This window comes from Thalia democratica, chromosome 4 (assembly GCF_965202585.1).
Source record: "Thalia democratica chromosome 4, ktThaDemo2.hap1.1, whole genome shotgun sequence".
NCBI lineage: Eukaryota > Metazoa > Chordata > Thaliacea > Salpida > Salpidae > Thalia > Thalia democratica.
The window spans coordinates 65,189,848-65,207,057 of record NC_139168.1 but is presented as its reverse complement, the minus strand read 5'-3'; the positions used below and the strand labels follow the sequence as shown (position 1 = coordinate 65,207,057).

At 29.6% G+C, this 17,210-nt stretch overlaps 1 protein-coding gene and 1 pseudogene across 1 annotated transcript; one reads left to right on the top strand and one right to left on the bottom strand.

Moving 5' to 3' along the window:
* Window positions 1–4,716: 4,716 nt before the first annotated feature.
* On the top strand, window positions 4,717–6,202 carry LOC145833564 (glutathione S-transferase class-mu 26 kDa isozyme 51 pseudogene; annotated as a pseudogene).
* A 2,097-nt stretch (window positions 6,203–8,299) lies between these two features.
* LOC145833563 (chymotrypsin B-like) lies at window positions 8,300–9,289 on the bottom strand. Its single transcript, XM_082940732.1, has one exon. The coding sequence runs from the start codon at window positions 9,287–9,289 to the stop codon at window positions 8,300–8,302; it is 990 nt and encodes a 329-aa protein (XP_082796858.1).
* Window positions 9,290–17,210: the final 7,921 nt, after the last annotated feature.

Sequence of the window (17,210 nt, the reverse complement as noted above, 5' to 3'; positions counted from 1 at the left end):
TTTGTTGACAAATTAAAGTAACACAAATTTAATTTTTGTAGGTAAAGCTAATGCTTTATTATTGCTTATTTTGTGAAATTCGCTTTTAAAAAAATTAAATTTTATTGAAAACTACAATCAGTTTAAATATTTTCAGCCCACAAATATTTTTTTCTGCAAAGTGCGACCCGCGAGTTAATTTTTCTGGAAAAACTGGCCGGCAACTTACAAAAAGCTGCCGAACCCTGAATTAAATAGATTGTTAGAAACTATAACACAATAGATTTTTTATCGAAAATGTAAACAATGTTTAAACTAGTGACGTAATAATAAACAAAGTGTCTATACTTAAAAATAAAACTTACCATCATCGTTTTGAGGAAAACAATGACAAATTTGTAATAAGGTCTGCAAAATAATTTAAACAAAGCACAAATCATGGTCAATGAGATTGTAAGTTACTTTTTATTAGCTAACAATATGTTTAAAAAAAAATAGAACAGTTCACTTGTAAAAGTGACTAGAAACTCTTAATTTCACCAAAGATTTAAATAATAAAAGCACCTAAACAAAAATCAAAGTTGTGTTAAATAGTTGGTAAGGTAGCAGCAAGTTAGGCTTTTAAAATAGTGAGTCTTACACTTTTTGTCATTCTACTTCATGTATACAAAATGAAAGAATAATATACCTTTATCAGTTTCAAAATAGCTTATACTCTCAACCAATTAAAGCTTACAATGCCAGAACAAACATTAACTCCAAACAGATTATTTTTTATATAAATGCGTTTTTCGGCAAACGAAAAACTATTAGAAGCTCTTAAATAACTCAAACAATAAAGAATCGTTGATCATGTTTTAACGTTTACTTAAATTCAGATGTGTGCTGATTATATGAATCAGGAGCGTAGCGTAAACTAATCTACAGGACTAAAACTTCATTTAAATACTATTTTAACTTTTATCTCTTACATTTAGCTTTGAATAATTTAAACTACTTTTTTTAATAAAAAAGATGGACCAAAAATAGTATCTTAAGAAAGTTAAAGTGTTGCAGACTAGCTGGGATGCAAGTCGCACTTAAAATGTGCAAATACAGCTGTTGCTGGTACTATTAAAAGTATAAGCTATAATGGTAATTTTTTTTACATGTAACTTTTTTTTGTCTTATTATTAAGGGTTTTAATAGTTATCTTGTAGGTAAGGGTTTTAATATTTTCAAATGTTAAAGATGTTTAATCGGTAAAGGTTTTTTTATTCAATTATTTTAACGATGTACAAACAACTTAAGATTATATTTTGAATATGAAGTATAGCACTTGTCAGTTTATAAGCTTGAGGTATAACTACGACTTGGAAAATATTTTCTAAATTTATTATGTATAATTGAAGATTAATAGCTTGTTTTAAGACAAGTATAGCAAATTACTAATTCTGTAGCTTATGTGTACAATCCTAGTACAAACTTCTTTTGCATACTTTGAAAATTTTTATTAATTTACCTAGACAAATAATGGAATTTTTAAGCAAGTAATGGTGATTTACGAAATTTATTTAAATGATAACTACAAAAATTAAGTTTATAGAAAGTCAGTTTAGGATTAAAAGGGGCTGTTGTATAAACTTTGCTATAAATTAGAACTACTTCTATTAATTAAATGTCAAAACTTTTGCTTATCAGTTAGTTTCTATTTAAATAAGAATTTTAGTTTAAGCACTGATGAGCTCTTAGAGTGAAGCACTGTTTCCGTAATAAACTTAATTTTTTTTAATCTGTTCTCCTCGTAAAAGTTCAGACCTTTGATAAATGTTTTTTAAAACAACAAAACATATAATATTTATCAATCAGAATAAGTGGGGTTAAAGCTGATGGCTTTGTTAAACATAATCGTATTTTTTTTATAGAGTATCTTTAATCTATTATAAACTAAGCATGAGTTAATTGTAAAATAATCTGTGCTCGCTTAAGTCAATTTTTGAAAAACTTATCCATTTCCTACATATCTTATGCAAACAGGAAACGAATGCAGCGAATCAAAGCGCAGAAAAATCGAGAAAAAAGTTGAGGTTCATCGCGCCAACCGAAGTCAACGAAGCGCGCGAAAGTCGTCCAACCGAAACCGAGAGCTCGGAGCAGGAAAAATCAAACTTGCTTACTAGAATCGAGCGGCTCGGAAGGGAGAATGAGCGCTTGAGGAGAGAAGCGGGCCGATTGGAGGGCGACATCGAGCGGTTGAAGGTGGAGCGCTTGATGGAGGCGAGGAGCAGGGATTACTGGGAGACGGAGGCGAGGAGGCAGCACGAGCAGGCCGTCTTCAGCAGGAGACAGCTCGAAGAAGCGAAGAAGAAGATGGAAGATGACCCATTGGAGAGCACCAGGGTTGTTAAAACGGGAAATCACCTCGATTTGGGAGGCGGTGATTTTGGTGGGAAGAAGGAGCAGACGAAAAAGATGATAAAGTTCGACATGCGCATCGAGAACAACGAAAGTTTCGGGAGTCTCACGTCGCTTTAGTAGGGCCTGTTTAGAAACTTTTGTTGTTTTTTGATGCTTTTAAGTTATGTTCCATAATTTTATAAACATTTATTTTAATTTTTTCAATCTTTGTTTGTACATTTACGTCTATTTTAGTTTTTTGCAACTAAACGTAATTTAATATAATATTCAATAGATACTGTTTTTATGTAATACTAATTACTCTGATAATAAATCATAAGTCTTTTGTCTGTGTTTTATTACTACATTGGTGTCATCGTTATATTTATGATTAACAGAATTAGCTAATATAACTTCTATTTATTATTACTTTTAAGTAACTGTTATACTTTATTAGTTGCATTTTTTTGCCGTGTTTTAACATATATTTTTTTATACTAATACGTAATATCTAGTAAAATCTTTTAAACGTATTTGTACTCAAAAACTTAAAAAAAAATTTTAATACGAAAATTTCGTAGTTTTACTGCTACCCACTTTATTAAACGAAACTGAATAACTCAACTAAGAAAAACATAGTATATCAGTTAAAGTTCAGTATTACTGCAATCGTTCATAAATCTAAATATGAATTAGTTTAAATTAACATGGGTATTGAAGTGTGTCAGAACTATATTAATCAGTTTTTAATTTTTATAACATTTCAAACTTTTTCATAAATTCAATTCGTAAAAGATTATAAAACAAATTTTTTTATACGTTAAACAAGCTATTAGTTTTTATTAAAGCATTTAGCATACAAACAACTTTTTATCAGTTTTTTTTTGTGGTAGCGCTATTAAATTAAATACAACTAAGTTATAAAAAACATTCTTAATGAAACTGTTTAAAGTGCTAACTAGGAATTAAAAAAAAAGTTAGCGATTTTTTTATACAAGGTTGCAACATATTGAAAAATAAAGCATACTGAGTCACTAGGCCTGAGTCTATAGCTAAGTATGTTTTTAAAACCAATTAAAAAAAAAGGTAGTAGAAACCTAAATGTAGAAATTAAACTTGTAAGCAGCCTTCAATTTTTGTTTTGAATAAATTAACTTTTTTTATAATTACTTTTATACGAGTATTTAGTAACAATATAAACAAGATTTTAGTTTATAACACCTACGCTAACGAGTTGCATTGCAACTATGTAAAATAAATTTTTATATTTTGCACATTTGTCTTTAACTTCAAACCAACCATAGAGAAATATTATTTATTGACCTGCTATTACAACTAACTTCAATGAAATTTTAACAACTTATTCTATTGATAGAAAAACACACCTACGATTGAAAACTTTTGATGAATTGGGTCAAAAAAGAACGTTTTGGAAAAAGTCTAAAAGTATAAATGGTTTGAAATGAATAAAGTTATAAAAGCAATTAGACTTTGAAAAAATTTAACGCTTGGCTTAGTTCAGATTACGGTTGTATATATATCTTTATTATCGCATAAATTACGTTATTTAAATTATTCGGAACTGTTAATGATTAACTGCTTTCAGCCAAACAAGCACAAAATATCACTTTTTTGATTTTAAAAGTCAAACATAAGACGTTGCTGTTGTTGCTATTTAAACTTTACATTTTATAAAGTTGTTTTTATTGTTTAGTACTTCAACAAATAAATCAAGATTTTAGCGGTTTTATTTTTGTTAACAAGAGAAACCTTTGAAATAACAGTGTGGCAGTTATTTAAACAGCTGATGTGATTTCGAGTGACATAGTTTTTATACAGCTGCTTTAAATTTAAAAAATGATGTTTTTTGTTATATGTAAAAATAAAAGCTGACACAGTTTAGAACTTTTTTTTTTCAAACTAGCATGTAGTTTACATAAGCTTAAACTAAAATCTCTTAATTATAGCAACTAAGTATGTGACGTTATTGGTACGCATACCCATACTTTAATAAATCAATGATAGTTTTCATATCGTACATAAAAAACGCAACTACTAGTTTATTTACCATGATAAGATTTAAAGTCAATAAATTTTTAAAGCTTTAAAACTAAAAGAAAGCTGCAAGTTTATTTTACTCAACAGTTCAAACGTTCAACAAAAATAATTTAACCTTTAACTTAATAACTAAACAGTCTGAAACAAAAGACAGTTTGCAATCAAAATGTCTTTTAAATGATCTATAAATGCTTTCACAATCACAACTTGACCTCAAACTCTCAAGTTGTTGACAGTTTGTTCACTGAAGTTTAATTTTTCAGCCTAACAATATCTCTCAATTATATTTACTTTCAAACCACAATGCCAGTGACGCTCAAGTACTGGGACCTGAGGGGACTCATGGAACCCCAGAGGTTGATGCTGGAGTATTTGGGAGTCGATTACGTCATGGATTACGTCACAACCACCATGGAAGAGTGGTTGGCGGGAAAGTACAATCTTGGGGTCGATTTTCCAAACTTGCCCCTTTACACTGACGGTGATGTCAAAATGTCGCAGAGGTAGTTTGTTTGTAAAAATGTTTGATTAATTAATAAATAATTAAGTAACGTTTTTTATGGAAGTTGTAACATTAACTAGTTTATGTTAATGTACTTGTTTGTTTTTGTACTGTAAACATCTGCAACATTAAAGTTTTTAATACATAATTAAAAGTATTGTTGTATCATATACACTACTAGTGCTTTTCTAAGAGTGTATAGAAATAATCATACTGTGCATATAAAATTTATGAAGGTGAAACAAATTATTGACGCACTTTTGTCTTTTTTTAATATAAAAATTTTGTATAAACATTAATAAACAACTTTTTAAAAGTTATGTATGTATAAAGGCATTCAGAACATAAGAAATAAAATAGTATTTTTAATATGGTTTGAATATTTTATATTTTAGTGTCAATAAAATTTGTTTTCCAGTAGTTTAGTCTGAAAAGCTTTTGAAAAGGTTAAAAACTACAGATACGAAACAATAATGTGCTCAAAATACAGTGACTAATCTTAAAAATAGGAGTTTTTGTAGCTCATTTGTTGTGTAATGCCAAAATAAAACTAATTATTAAAATCTATTAAAAATTAAACAAAATGAAAATTTTACTTTTTTTTTTAAACTATTTAACTTATAAAATTAACTATAATCAAAAAAAAAACCAAAAAAAAAAAAAAAATTTAAAAACAAGTCATAAGCTACTATACTATAACATATAAGATAGCAGTTTTTTATAGTATGTTTAGATTTCAAGAAAGCGGTAAGAACTTTTCATTAACTCAAAAATACTTTATTTCATAAAATAAATTAAAAACAAACTTTTATGCATTTAAAAAAAAAATTCAGTTTGGCCATAATGAAGTTCATAGCCCGCAAGTACCAACACGGGAAACTGTACCCGGAAGGGGAGGACGATCTGAGGCGGGCCGAAGCAGCCGAGGGGTTCCTCATTGACGTCAGGACCGCGTGGATCCACCTCTGCTACAACCCCGATTTCGAAAAACTGAAAGACGACTTTGAACGGGAAATCCCCGACAAGTTCCGCGCCCTCGAGCAGGTGCTGATTGGTGGGGAGTGGGCGGCGTCCAAACTGTCCTACGTCGATTTCGGAATCGCGGAGGCAATGGACGTCTACCAGACCCTCTTTCCGGGATGCTTCGACAACCTGCCCGAGTGCAAAAAGTACCGGGACAACTTTTTCGATTTGCCGCCAATAAAAAAGTACCGGACTTCTGCGAGGTTCAAAAAATTCCCCATCAACGGGCCTCCCGCCGCATGGGGAGGAAAAGCTCAACCTTAGATTGTTTTTGTTTTAATTAAATAAACAAAAAAATTTTACAATTAGTGTTTTTCATCATACTTAATTTCAACTTATACTTGTGAATCGTTTTTAAGCAAATGTCAATAATTTTTTTTAAATTGTGCATAGTAAAAATAAGATAGAAAAACTTTTTGCTTGTTCAGCTGAAAGACGTAAACTGTCATTAAAAGTTTTGCAACTACTGAATTTTTGTTGGAAATTCAGCTTGAAAATATTTTATGACAAAAAAGTGTTAAAAGCATTGAAATTCATTGTTTAATTTAAATACCATTTTGTTTAAACCTGAATACGTAGCTTTCAAACTGTCGTTTTATCTTATTGAGTTTCTGTTTCACTGGTCAAATAATTAAACTCGCAAATTTGTTTTTCTTAAGTATGTTAAAATAGTTTGCACGGTGAAATTAAATTTTCTTAATTGCTACAAACTATCCTAATTAATTTTATTATTGCAGAACAATAAAACTATTTTTAAGAACTATTTTAAAACTGTTTTTTAAATTGATATTTAAAAAAAGTTTAAATGTTTCTTAAACCTTACATTTAAGCGAGCAAAATAACCAAGACTTCAATCAATGCAGCAATTAATCCAAGTGTCTAACGATGCGTTCGTCCTTAGTGAGCTAAATCAGTGGCATTCACATAGTAATTAAAAACTATACACACTAAACTAGAATAAAACTATTTTGTGCACCAAAGCGTCAAAAATCCCTAAAATTTTAATAAATGTTTTCAAAATTTACCCTTAGTATCTAGTAAGTCTCAAAACACCACCGAAATATGCATTAAACCTTTTTTTTCGCTTTTCGTCGGAAGCTTTGGAATATCTAGTGTAAGTTCAACAATTTTCGTCGAAAGTCTGCAGAGCAGAAGCCTGGACTTATTTAATTTGCGATTGATAGATTTATTAAGTTCAACTGAAATTTTTCCTATTACAAAAGTTTAACTGATCGTAAAAATTTTGCATTGAAAATAAGTACATGTAAATTATACTGATAAAATTTTAAGTTTGATAAAAATTTTCATTTTTAAATTCATTAAGAGGTGTTGTAATTAACACCTAAGAATGTAAATAAATTAAAAGAATTAAATACGTTGCATATAACCAGATTTTATTTATCTATTTAGTCATATGCAGTATGAATTTAATAAAAAACTGATTTTGGTATTTGGCAGGCATTTTAAATAAAAATATTTCAAGCTCCAAAAGCTTTTAAAAGCTTGATTGTTTTTATTTTTATTTTGTGTTTTTAAGTATACCAAGTTTTATCTAAACAAAAACTTTAAACTTTTCCAATCGCCTCGTACCGTTTGACATAATTTTCGTTGTAGAAGACATGTTTTAAAAATTGGTTTTAATTTATAAATGTGCTAGAATCTTTGATTTCTGGCTACAAATTTCAAATACCGGTGCAATAACTAGAACGAGTAAGTTGAGTTACTTCAGTTCTTTCATTTATAAATTTATATTTATACCATGGTTAACTTTGTTTTAAAGCTAGACTAGAGTTTTTTTTATTGTTTTTTATTAGACACTTATTTTTCTGGTGCACAACTATTCAAGTTCGGACAATTCAAATTCCGAAAGTTCAAATTCTTAAGAAAAGTATCAAAATAGCCACAGTTCAAGAAAAAATATATAAAAAAAAAGCTACGCAGGACTAATTAGTACCAAAAAGTTTTTTTTTTCTTGTCTTGCAAAGTTAATTTGATTTTTTCAAATATGACTAAAATAACTTTCAAATCATGGTAACTTTTAATACTTTTAAAACATATTTTATATTTATTTTTGTTATCATAATAGTATTAATTGGACCTACGTGTGCATTTTTTTTCGAGCTGTGTTACTTAAAATCTTTTTGTTAAAGAATTTTAATTGTCTTTTTTTCAACTGTCATGCAACCATAGTTAAGTTCATTAAAAAGTTAGACTAGATTTTTTTACAAACTTTCATCAGATGTTTATTTTCCAGACTACGGTCATTTTTTTCATACAAAAGTTTTGTTGTACTCGTGGCGTTTGTTTAACTTTAACATTCAACTACATCAGTGACGAAAACATCAGTTGGCTGCTTATCCTTTAAAAAAAGTACTTCAACAACAACAACCCTCCGGCTCCGGCGACGATGTACCGGTAGTTACGGACGAAAAAGTTTCCTTCGTGAGTCTTTTCGTCGATCCACTCTTTGATTTTGCGGACGTCCGTACCAGTGCTCGGTCCTCTAGGGCCGCACTTGATGCTCACGTTGTTGCACCCGTAGCTGTGAACCGCGAACACCAACCCGTTTAGAGGGTGTTCCCCCGCATCGAGAGCGCAAACCACCGGGGCGCCGGAATCCCCGCAGGCAGCTTGCTCGCACCTTCCCTGGTCGCAGCCGTAGCAAAACTGCAAATCGTCGTTGAAAACGGCAACACCGTCGACTGCCGCGCGCGCGCACTTTTCGCCTTCCAAAAGGTGGACAGTTCCCTGCATTGCGCGCCTTGGCTTTTTGCTTAAAAGTTGACTTTCGTTTCTGACTTTGACAATTCGATTACGTCCCCATCCTTGCACAACGCATTTCGCACCATATTTAAACTGCATCCCGGTTTCTAGCAACTTTGCAAGCGCAACAGTTTCCGTTTCAACAAACGGTTTTTTCGTATAAATGAGAGCTACATCGTAAATTCTAGTCGTTTGATTGTAGTCCCCGTGTATAAAAATACAATTATCTTTTTTTTCAATTACACGTATTTGCGTTTTATTACTAGAATCGAACCAGTCTTTTGTACCAGCCTTAACGGTTACTTTTTCAACAGTGTGCAACCTTTCGATCCCATTAACTTTTTTGTTTTTATTATTTACCATATGAGCAGCAGTTAAAATCCAGTTCAGTTTTATAATGGTGCCGGCCCCTCTAGCAGGCGTTTCTTTTCTTTCCGCCCCATTCAAAAAACTCTTGAGCACTTTTAACTGCACCAAGTACTTCAGTGTTCCGTCTTGCGCTTTTGTGTTGCTGATTACTTGTGATTCAGTTTGGAAAAGCAGCAAGAAGATTACCAAGAAGCAAAGTGTCGTTTCTAAAAACGACATTTCAAGAACTAACCAACAAAATTAAAACAAAGTTTCTAACATCGTTGTTTTTTACAAATTTAAAGTCAAGTTTTTGCATTCACTGTTATATGACGTAGTTTTGTAAAAAGTTTATGGTTTAAAAACTTAACATTTCAAAATTAAGCAAAAAACCCTTATTGAAAATAAATATTACGAGGTAACAATAAAATTTAAACAAAATGTGTTACTAACTAAACTCAAGGATTATCGTAACCCACAATTTTTCAAGGGTACTTACATGGGTGAGCGTCAGAATGGCACAGCGACACTTAAGCACGGTGGGTCCTTTTTGAAAAGTGGGTCACTTTAGCGCAGTGCGTCAATTTTGCAAGGAGTGTTATTTTTGCACGAACTAAAGCTTTTCAATGAGCTTTTTAAAGTAGGAGGATTTACAAAACTTTTTATTCAAGTGACCAAAAAATAAGTGTTAATAATTTAATTAAGTAGGAAGTTTAAGCTTGAATTAAAACATTTATTTTAAAACAGCTAATAGTTTACTAAGGAAAACTAAATGTATTTTTTAACACTTTGTAGTTGTGATAGCATTCTATTACAAATCAGTTATTTAAGGAAATATTAAAATAATTTCAAACTAAAGTTGTAAATTGCGCTGGAATTTTCTACGAATCCTATGCGTGTTTACTTTTAATTTTTTAGTTTAATTTTAAACACGTGCTTTGTATAAAACAAAGTTAAAATATTCATTATTAAAAATTAAATACTGAAACATTTTCCAATAAAGATTTAAAAAGGTTTGGGTTGTGCAAAACAAGAGTTCAGTACAAAAAAAAAGCTGCTAAAAAAAGACACTTCAAGCAAATATAGAAGAACAAAAAAACGATGCAAAATACAAAGCTAAATTGACGTCAAACAAAAGTGACTTTACGTGCAAAAGTGACGCTCCATACTAAATAACGCCGTGTAAAAGTGACTCAAGGTGCTAAAATAATATTTTCTGGTAAAACGTTGTGCCGAAGTGTCGCATCGTGCTAAAATGACGGTCTGACAAATGGACACTACGAGCTAAAATGAATCCGTGGAAAATTGATCCACTGTGCTAAAATGACGCCGTGCAATAAAGGCCCCCTTTCTAAAGTGACGCTGAGCAAAAAAGACTCAGCTTGCAAAGTGACGCACCGTAATAAAATAATGTTGTGCTAAAGTGACTACCGTGCTGAAACGACGCCGTACAAAAGTGACCCATTGTGCTTAAGTGACGCACCATGCAATATTGACGCCGTACAATTCTGATCCGCTCCTACTTACATATCAGTCAAAAAATTAGGATTAGTCTTTTAAAAAGGAAAACTTAATCTAGTTTTATTTCTTGTAGCCTAAAAGTTTTTATTTCAAGAGTAGATATTCTTATGTTTTTATGTTACCTTAGTCATTTTTAAGGGTTACTACATAGCATAGCAGAGTAATTGTCTGCTATTGTGTTATAGCATTTGTTTATTGTAGTATAAATGACAAGTTGAATTGTGTTTTTTTAGTATTTTAATTTAACACTAAAAAACGTAGTCAATTTAGTGAGTTATATAAACCAAAACTTTGAAAAATTGAAAGCAAAAATGAGTACTGATGTGGTAATATCCAGGGGCGTTGTGTGGGGTGTTGCACAGCCACAACCCAACACTTTAATTTTTTTAAGAAAATAAAGTAGCTATAATGCTTTATTTATTTTTTAAAACAAAATCTCTTATAAAACTGCAATTTAGACAGCGACCATATTGCTCACTTCACTGCCGCAAATGAAGTCAAAAAAGAAAAATTTCTTCAAAAATAACCGCAAAATCAATATCTTGCGGCAAGTAAGCTAAGTTGAAAATTCCCTAAAACAATACAGGCTTAAATATCATTCCATCTTAAGCTATTATAAACAAAAAATTAAAACTAATCTAAGCAGAGCAGAGACAACTCGAGCAGCGGGAGCACCAGCAACTTGAGCAGGGACAACTCGAGCAGAGACAACTCGAGCAGAAGCAAGTCGAGCAGAGGCAAGTCGAGCAGAAGCAACTCAAGCAGAGGCAACTCAAGCAGAGGCAACTCGAGCAGAGGCAATTTAGGCAGAGTAGGGGCATTTCGATCACCGGCAACCCGGATTTTTTTATTTCTGCACCACCTAAGAAAAATACCACGTGACGCCACTGGTAATATCATTGTAAAAGACGTAAGAGAGTCTGCTTCAATATAAACAAACTTTCAGTTTCTATATAATTTAAATAAAAAAAAGTTTTCTTCATATTAATTTATGATCTACAAGTAACTAAGAGCATTTAAACTTAACCAATTAACATTAAAGTTAAATAGTAGTTTCTAGTTCAAAATAGTGCGTATACTTCATTTATTTACTTATGCTAGTTATTTTCAATTAAAAACTTAATTCATATTTATAAAATTTTCCTAAAACAATCGGCTGCAAAAAGTAACAAAATCATTATGACATCACAATAAACTTTTACTTAAAAATCTTAGACCACACAAGGAGAATTGGAAATTAACGTATGTTTATTATATGATATATTGATATGTAATAATAAATTTTGTGAATTCAATATTCTTTATTTAAAAATTTGATAAAAAAGCACAAGTATTTCTATATATTTGTTTAAAGTTCTTTGTCAAACAATGTTTGATTAAAATATTCTGAGCTAAATTGTTTTATTAAATTTTCTTCTCATCTTTTTCATTAGTCGCCCGGGCTCTAGGAAACCAGTCTAAACACGTTTCTGATTCCCATCTAAATCAATTCCACCCTGTCAGTTCTAAACCGATTAATTCTTACCCAAATCAAGTACCGCTAAATCAAATTTCACCCGATAATTTTGCACGTGACTTTTGCACGGAGAGTTTTTTTTGCACGGTGACAATTCAACTTTCAACTTGAAGTTATTGGTGTCGAACTCACCAAATTGAGTCACGTTAGGCTCCTCCAGCGGCCCGCCGATGACGTTAACTTCGCCCATAAAAGCTCAGGCGACGTTGCATCTAAAAAACCGCCACCTTTTCAAAGCGGCCAGCGAATACTTGCCGATCGATCATTATCAGGAATCATCCGAAGTTCAAATTACTAAAATAAAAGTTCCGAGAGATAGTGCGATTACATTCACCATAAAACATATCAACATTACTTTACACACAAACACAGACTTCATTGGCTACATTTTTGATGTTTTAAAATGACAGAGTAAATATACTTCAGTGAGCAGGGTTGCATGAAATAAACGTTTTGTTTGCCAAATGAACACTAAATACTGAAAAAAACACTCGTTTGATTTAGCTAAAAATGCTAAGCACGAGTAGCACTTTTTTAAATAAAAATACGTAATAAACGGTCTATTAAATATTCTTTTTTGCTTAAAACTTTATATTAACAAATTAGTATTTCATAGTTGGATATACTTTTTTAATAAGCTGGAAAATCAAATCATTAATATTTCTAACTTGAACACAGTTTGTAAAAGCATTAGTCAAGCCTAAGGCAAAAAAAAATATAAACGAGAGAAAGTATAACCTTTATAACTTTTTCAATGGTCATTTAAAACAACTAACTTGGTACAAGAAAGTAAACAATAAAGTTTTTATGTGTTTAGTTTAAGGTGTTTTACTTTTATTAAGTTTTTGTTTTACGAGTAAATATTAGTTAAAAAAATAATTATTGTTTTCGTGAGCTTATGAAAAGCCTTGGCTGTTTAATAAGTTCAGTTTCCTGATTTTGATATTCAAATTTAATTACTAAGTTTTAGAAAAAAACTATTAAAATATATATAGTTGGTTAAAAGTAATTACAAAACATACATTACATATGTAAAAGCAAAAAAAAAAACTAGGTCATCATCAGGAAAATAATAAAAATTTAATTTTTTTTTTATTTATATTCGTTGTGTGTTAAAAATACAATAGTGTTAAAAGTCACTTTTAAAATATTTTGGCAGTCTAAAACTTAAAAAGTACTTTGATAAAAATATTTGTTTAAGAATTTTTATATTTATACTAAATAGTTTTTAGATTGACTTAAGACAGTCTTTTTTTACATCATACCATTTCAAGGTTTCATAATTCAAAATTTTAAGTGAGTTTTAATTTATTTATTAAATTACTTAACCTGTAATTGATGTTTGATTTATAAAATATTGTACTTTAAGATAATTTAGTTTACTATTTTTACCTACAAATTACAGAGTCATAAACACTTTTTTAAGTTTTGTTAAGGTTTAGAAAATATTATTTAATAATAATAATAATAATGGTAAACTTACAAAATTAAATATAAGTCACTCAATTAAAAAGGTTTACCATTTAATTTCGTTTAGCTCACCATCAGAATAAATTTGCTAAAAACTGATAATAATATAGTGTAAATTTTTTTATAAACAGTAATTTTGAAATACCTAGCTAAAAATTGTTACGTCATAAAGCATAAAAGTCTGTTTGAAATGTTTAAATTAGAGCTGAATTAAACTTAGCTGACTTGAAGTTATTTGTAAAACAAAACTGTTAAACCAAAAACATTTAAGATAGTAGAAATTGTATCGAAACAAAATTAAGTAAAAACTACATTACAAAAATACGACAAAAAACGACAACAATAATACTAAAAATACGCTATTTACAAAGTTTTAAATTGTAAAAATCTCTTTGTTTGCAAATTTTCGGCTCACAATTTCTAATTAACAATGATTCTAGAACTGAGAGATGGTAAGTGTTTATTGCTCTAGATAGAATTTTGAACCTACTATCCAGGTAGTTTTCAGCACAAACAGGGTTGTTGAGAAGGTGCTCATTGATAGATGTCTGTTCACCTTTCGGCTTAACGTCATCATTAAAAATAAACCTTTTTAGCTTTTTCGTGACAGACTGCTCTCGCCTGACGTGGAAACGTTGAGATGTTCGACCTACGTAGTCATTTACGCAATGACATTTAAATATGTATACTACATTACTTAAGTCATGGATAGGTTTGGCATCTGTCACAATTTCGTTAGGCGGGTGGTTGGTGTTGTACACAACACGTAGAGAAACGCTAGTAAGGTGGATTTTACAGCTAATGAAGCTTGCTCAGCCAGTCTTATTGAGTTTTCACTTATATAAGGAAGGCGGAGGCAGACTGGGCAAGGATGTGGGCCGAAAGAAGGTAATTAGTTCATTTTGGACTGAGTTGCCTAAATTGTCTTCTTGATAACTGTTTAGGGGTAACAATTTAAAACTTTAAAAATAGCGTTTTTTTAGTATTATTGTTGTCGTTTATTGTCGTATTTTTGTAATGTACTTTTTACTTAATTTTGTTTCAGGTAAAATTTCTACTATCTTAAATGTTTTTGTTTTAACAGTTTTGTTTTACAAACAACTTCAAGTCAGCTAAGTATAATTCAACTCTAATTTAAACAATTTAAACAGATTTTTATGCTTTATGACGTAACAATTCTTAGATAGGTATTTCAAAGTTACTATTTATAACAAAATTTACACTATAATGTTATCGGTTTTAAGCAAATTTAGTCTGAAGATGAGCTAAACAAAATTAATTAATAAACCTTTTTTAAATGAGTGAATTATGTTTAATTTTATTAGTTAAAAACAGTACCAAAACCAAACTATTCAAATAGTAAACTTACAGAAACAGTAAATGATAGAAGTAACATTACTAAAATTACCAAAAAAACTTGGCCTTTTCAAAAGAATAAAATGTTCCATTTATTTTCTTACTTTTATTGATAATATTTACTAAACAACGCTTGACAGAAACATTAATTGTTTTACTTTTATTCAATGAAATTAATTTTTAATCAAGTAAAAGAAGGTTAAATGTAGCTTAACATTTTAATTAGTTTTATTAAGGTACTTTAGTTTGTTAAGATTGATTGTTATATTTTTGATTAAAATAGAAAACTTTTATAAATTAGGTTTAATCACAAAATGTAAAACCACCTTTTTATAACAAAACATAAAAAGATTATACTTAATTTAATTATGTTACATTTAATTAGTTACAAACTATTCCCTTATAGTTTTTACTTATAGTAATATAATTTTAAACTCTTAGTACTAAACCGGATAATAAAATTTTTCAATTAATTTAAATACAGGAGACAATGTTTTTGAGGTTCTACTAGTTCAAAATTATTGAAATTAAAAACAAAACCTAGATAAATGTAGCAGTCTAGTATAAATTACTATAAGCTTTGAGATTAAATTGTTTTATGCCTATAAAATGAAACAAATTTGTTTAAATATTCAAGTTTTATATAATTTCAATAGAAATAATGGCTTTGTTAAGTTCTTATCATTCGACAGTTACTGATGATAAAATCGGCGAGTTGAGAAGAATTTTTATTGAAAAAGACTTTTCTTCTGAATCGGTTGGTTTTTATTACTTAATTTTTAAACTATGTAAATCTAAACTACTGTTTTAAGGTATTGATGAAAAAATTAGTAATTGAATGGTAAATAAAGTAAAATACAGATGTAATGGTAATTTTACATAATTATTGTATACATTTAAAGTCGATCAGTTTTTTTTAACTGCAACTTTAAAAAGAAAAAAAAAAGTATGTTTTATTTATAAAGAAAACGATATATATTTAGTTAATCTTCTAACTTAATATAAAACTTTACTTAAACCAGGTTAACAAAACAACAGCTGAAAGAATGTATGAAAATCTCGTTACTTGGACTCAGTTGTTTAAATCTTCGAGAGACACTGTTGTACGTGTTTTAACTATTATTTTTTTAAAATAAAGTTAATATAAGTTATTTGTACACTTGTGTAAACATTTGTGCGTTGCGTAAAATTTATTTAGATGACTTATTTACTGTTTATCTAAAGAGCATTTTTTATTAACTGCTTTATCTATTTAGTTAATTTATTAATACATTCAAAAGGTATAAATTATATAAAGTATATACTTTTAATATAATAAGTTAAAAAAAACAACCTAAAGTATTTCTTTTTAGTTTAATCATGAATCGTTCGCTGAAGATTTGAATGAGTTGAGCATAAAAAGCGATACCAAGTTCGATTATGACGACATAATTAGCTTGTGTGAATGCATGATTAGAGACCAACTCTACATTGAAGCATATTGCTTCTTTGAGACAACTATTGCGTATCATGGTGTGATTAAAAGAGGTAAAAAGCACAACTTTCAATCGGCTCATAAAGTTTCAAAGATGCTAGGAATCTTAATATCAGTGTTTTGTGAGGTAAGTTTTGTGAACTAATTTTATTTTAAATTACTTTTGTTAGAAAAGAAGTATTTGTGTATAATAACAATTAAAGACAATGCATCTTAATGTAAACTTTTAGAAAAATGTAATGCTCAGTGTTGGACCTTTAAGAATTATTTGTAGTATAGTATTACCGTACTATTTTTATTAACAACTTTAATCTAGGTCTAATTTGAACAAAGGAACCGTTAAGGAGCTATTTATGTTAATATATCTGCAATATACTTTTAATTTCATTTGCATTCAGTTTTTTTTTATATTGTTTAAAAGTTCTTGGTTTTAATAGCTGCGTTTTTTTTCATAAACATCTGAGCACTGTATGAAAAATATTAATGAAATAACGTCAAGTTATTATTTAAAATGATAATCTTATTACTTTGTTTGAGTCTAATTAGTTGTATTTATGGCTAAGCTTTAGATATTTTAATCTTAGTACAAAGTTATCTTAATAATTTTGCTTTCATAACTTTATTTAGGCCAGGGGTCGGCAAACTGCGGCCCGTGGGCCAAATGCGGTCTTCAAAGTCAAAATCTGCGGCCCGCGAGTTACTTTTAAGACAAAAAAATAATTTTAATAAAACATAAAAATGAACGGTTTTGCAATAAAAGCTTACAATTAGGCTCTTAATTTTGTAAATACTATTGAAAGGTACTATTTTACTGCTTATTTTGT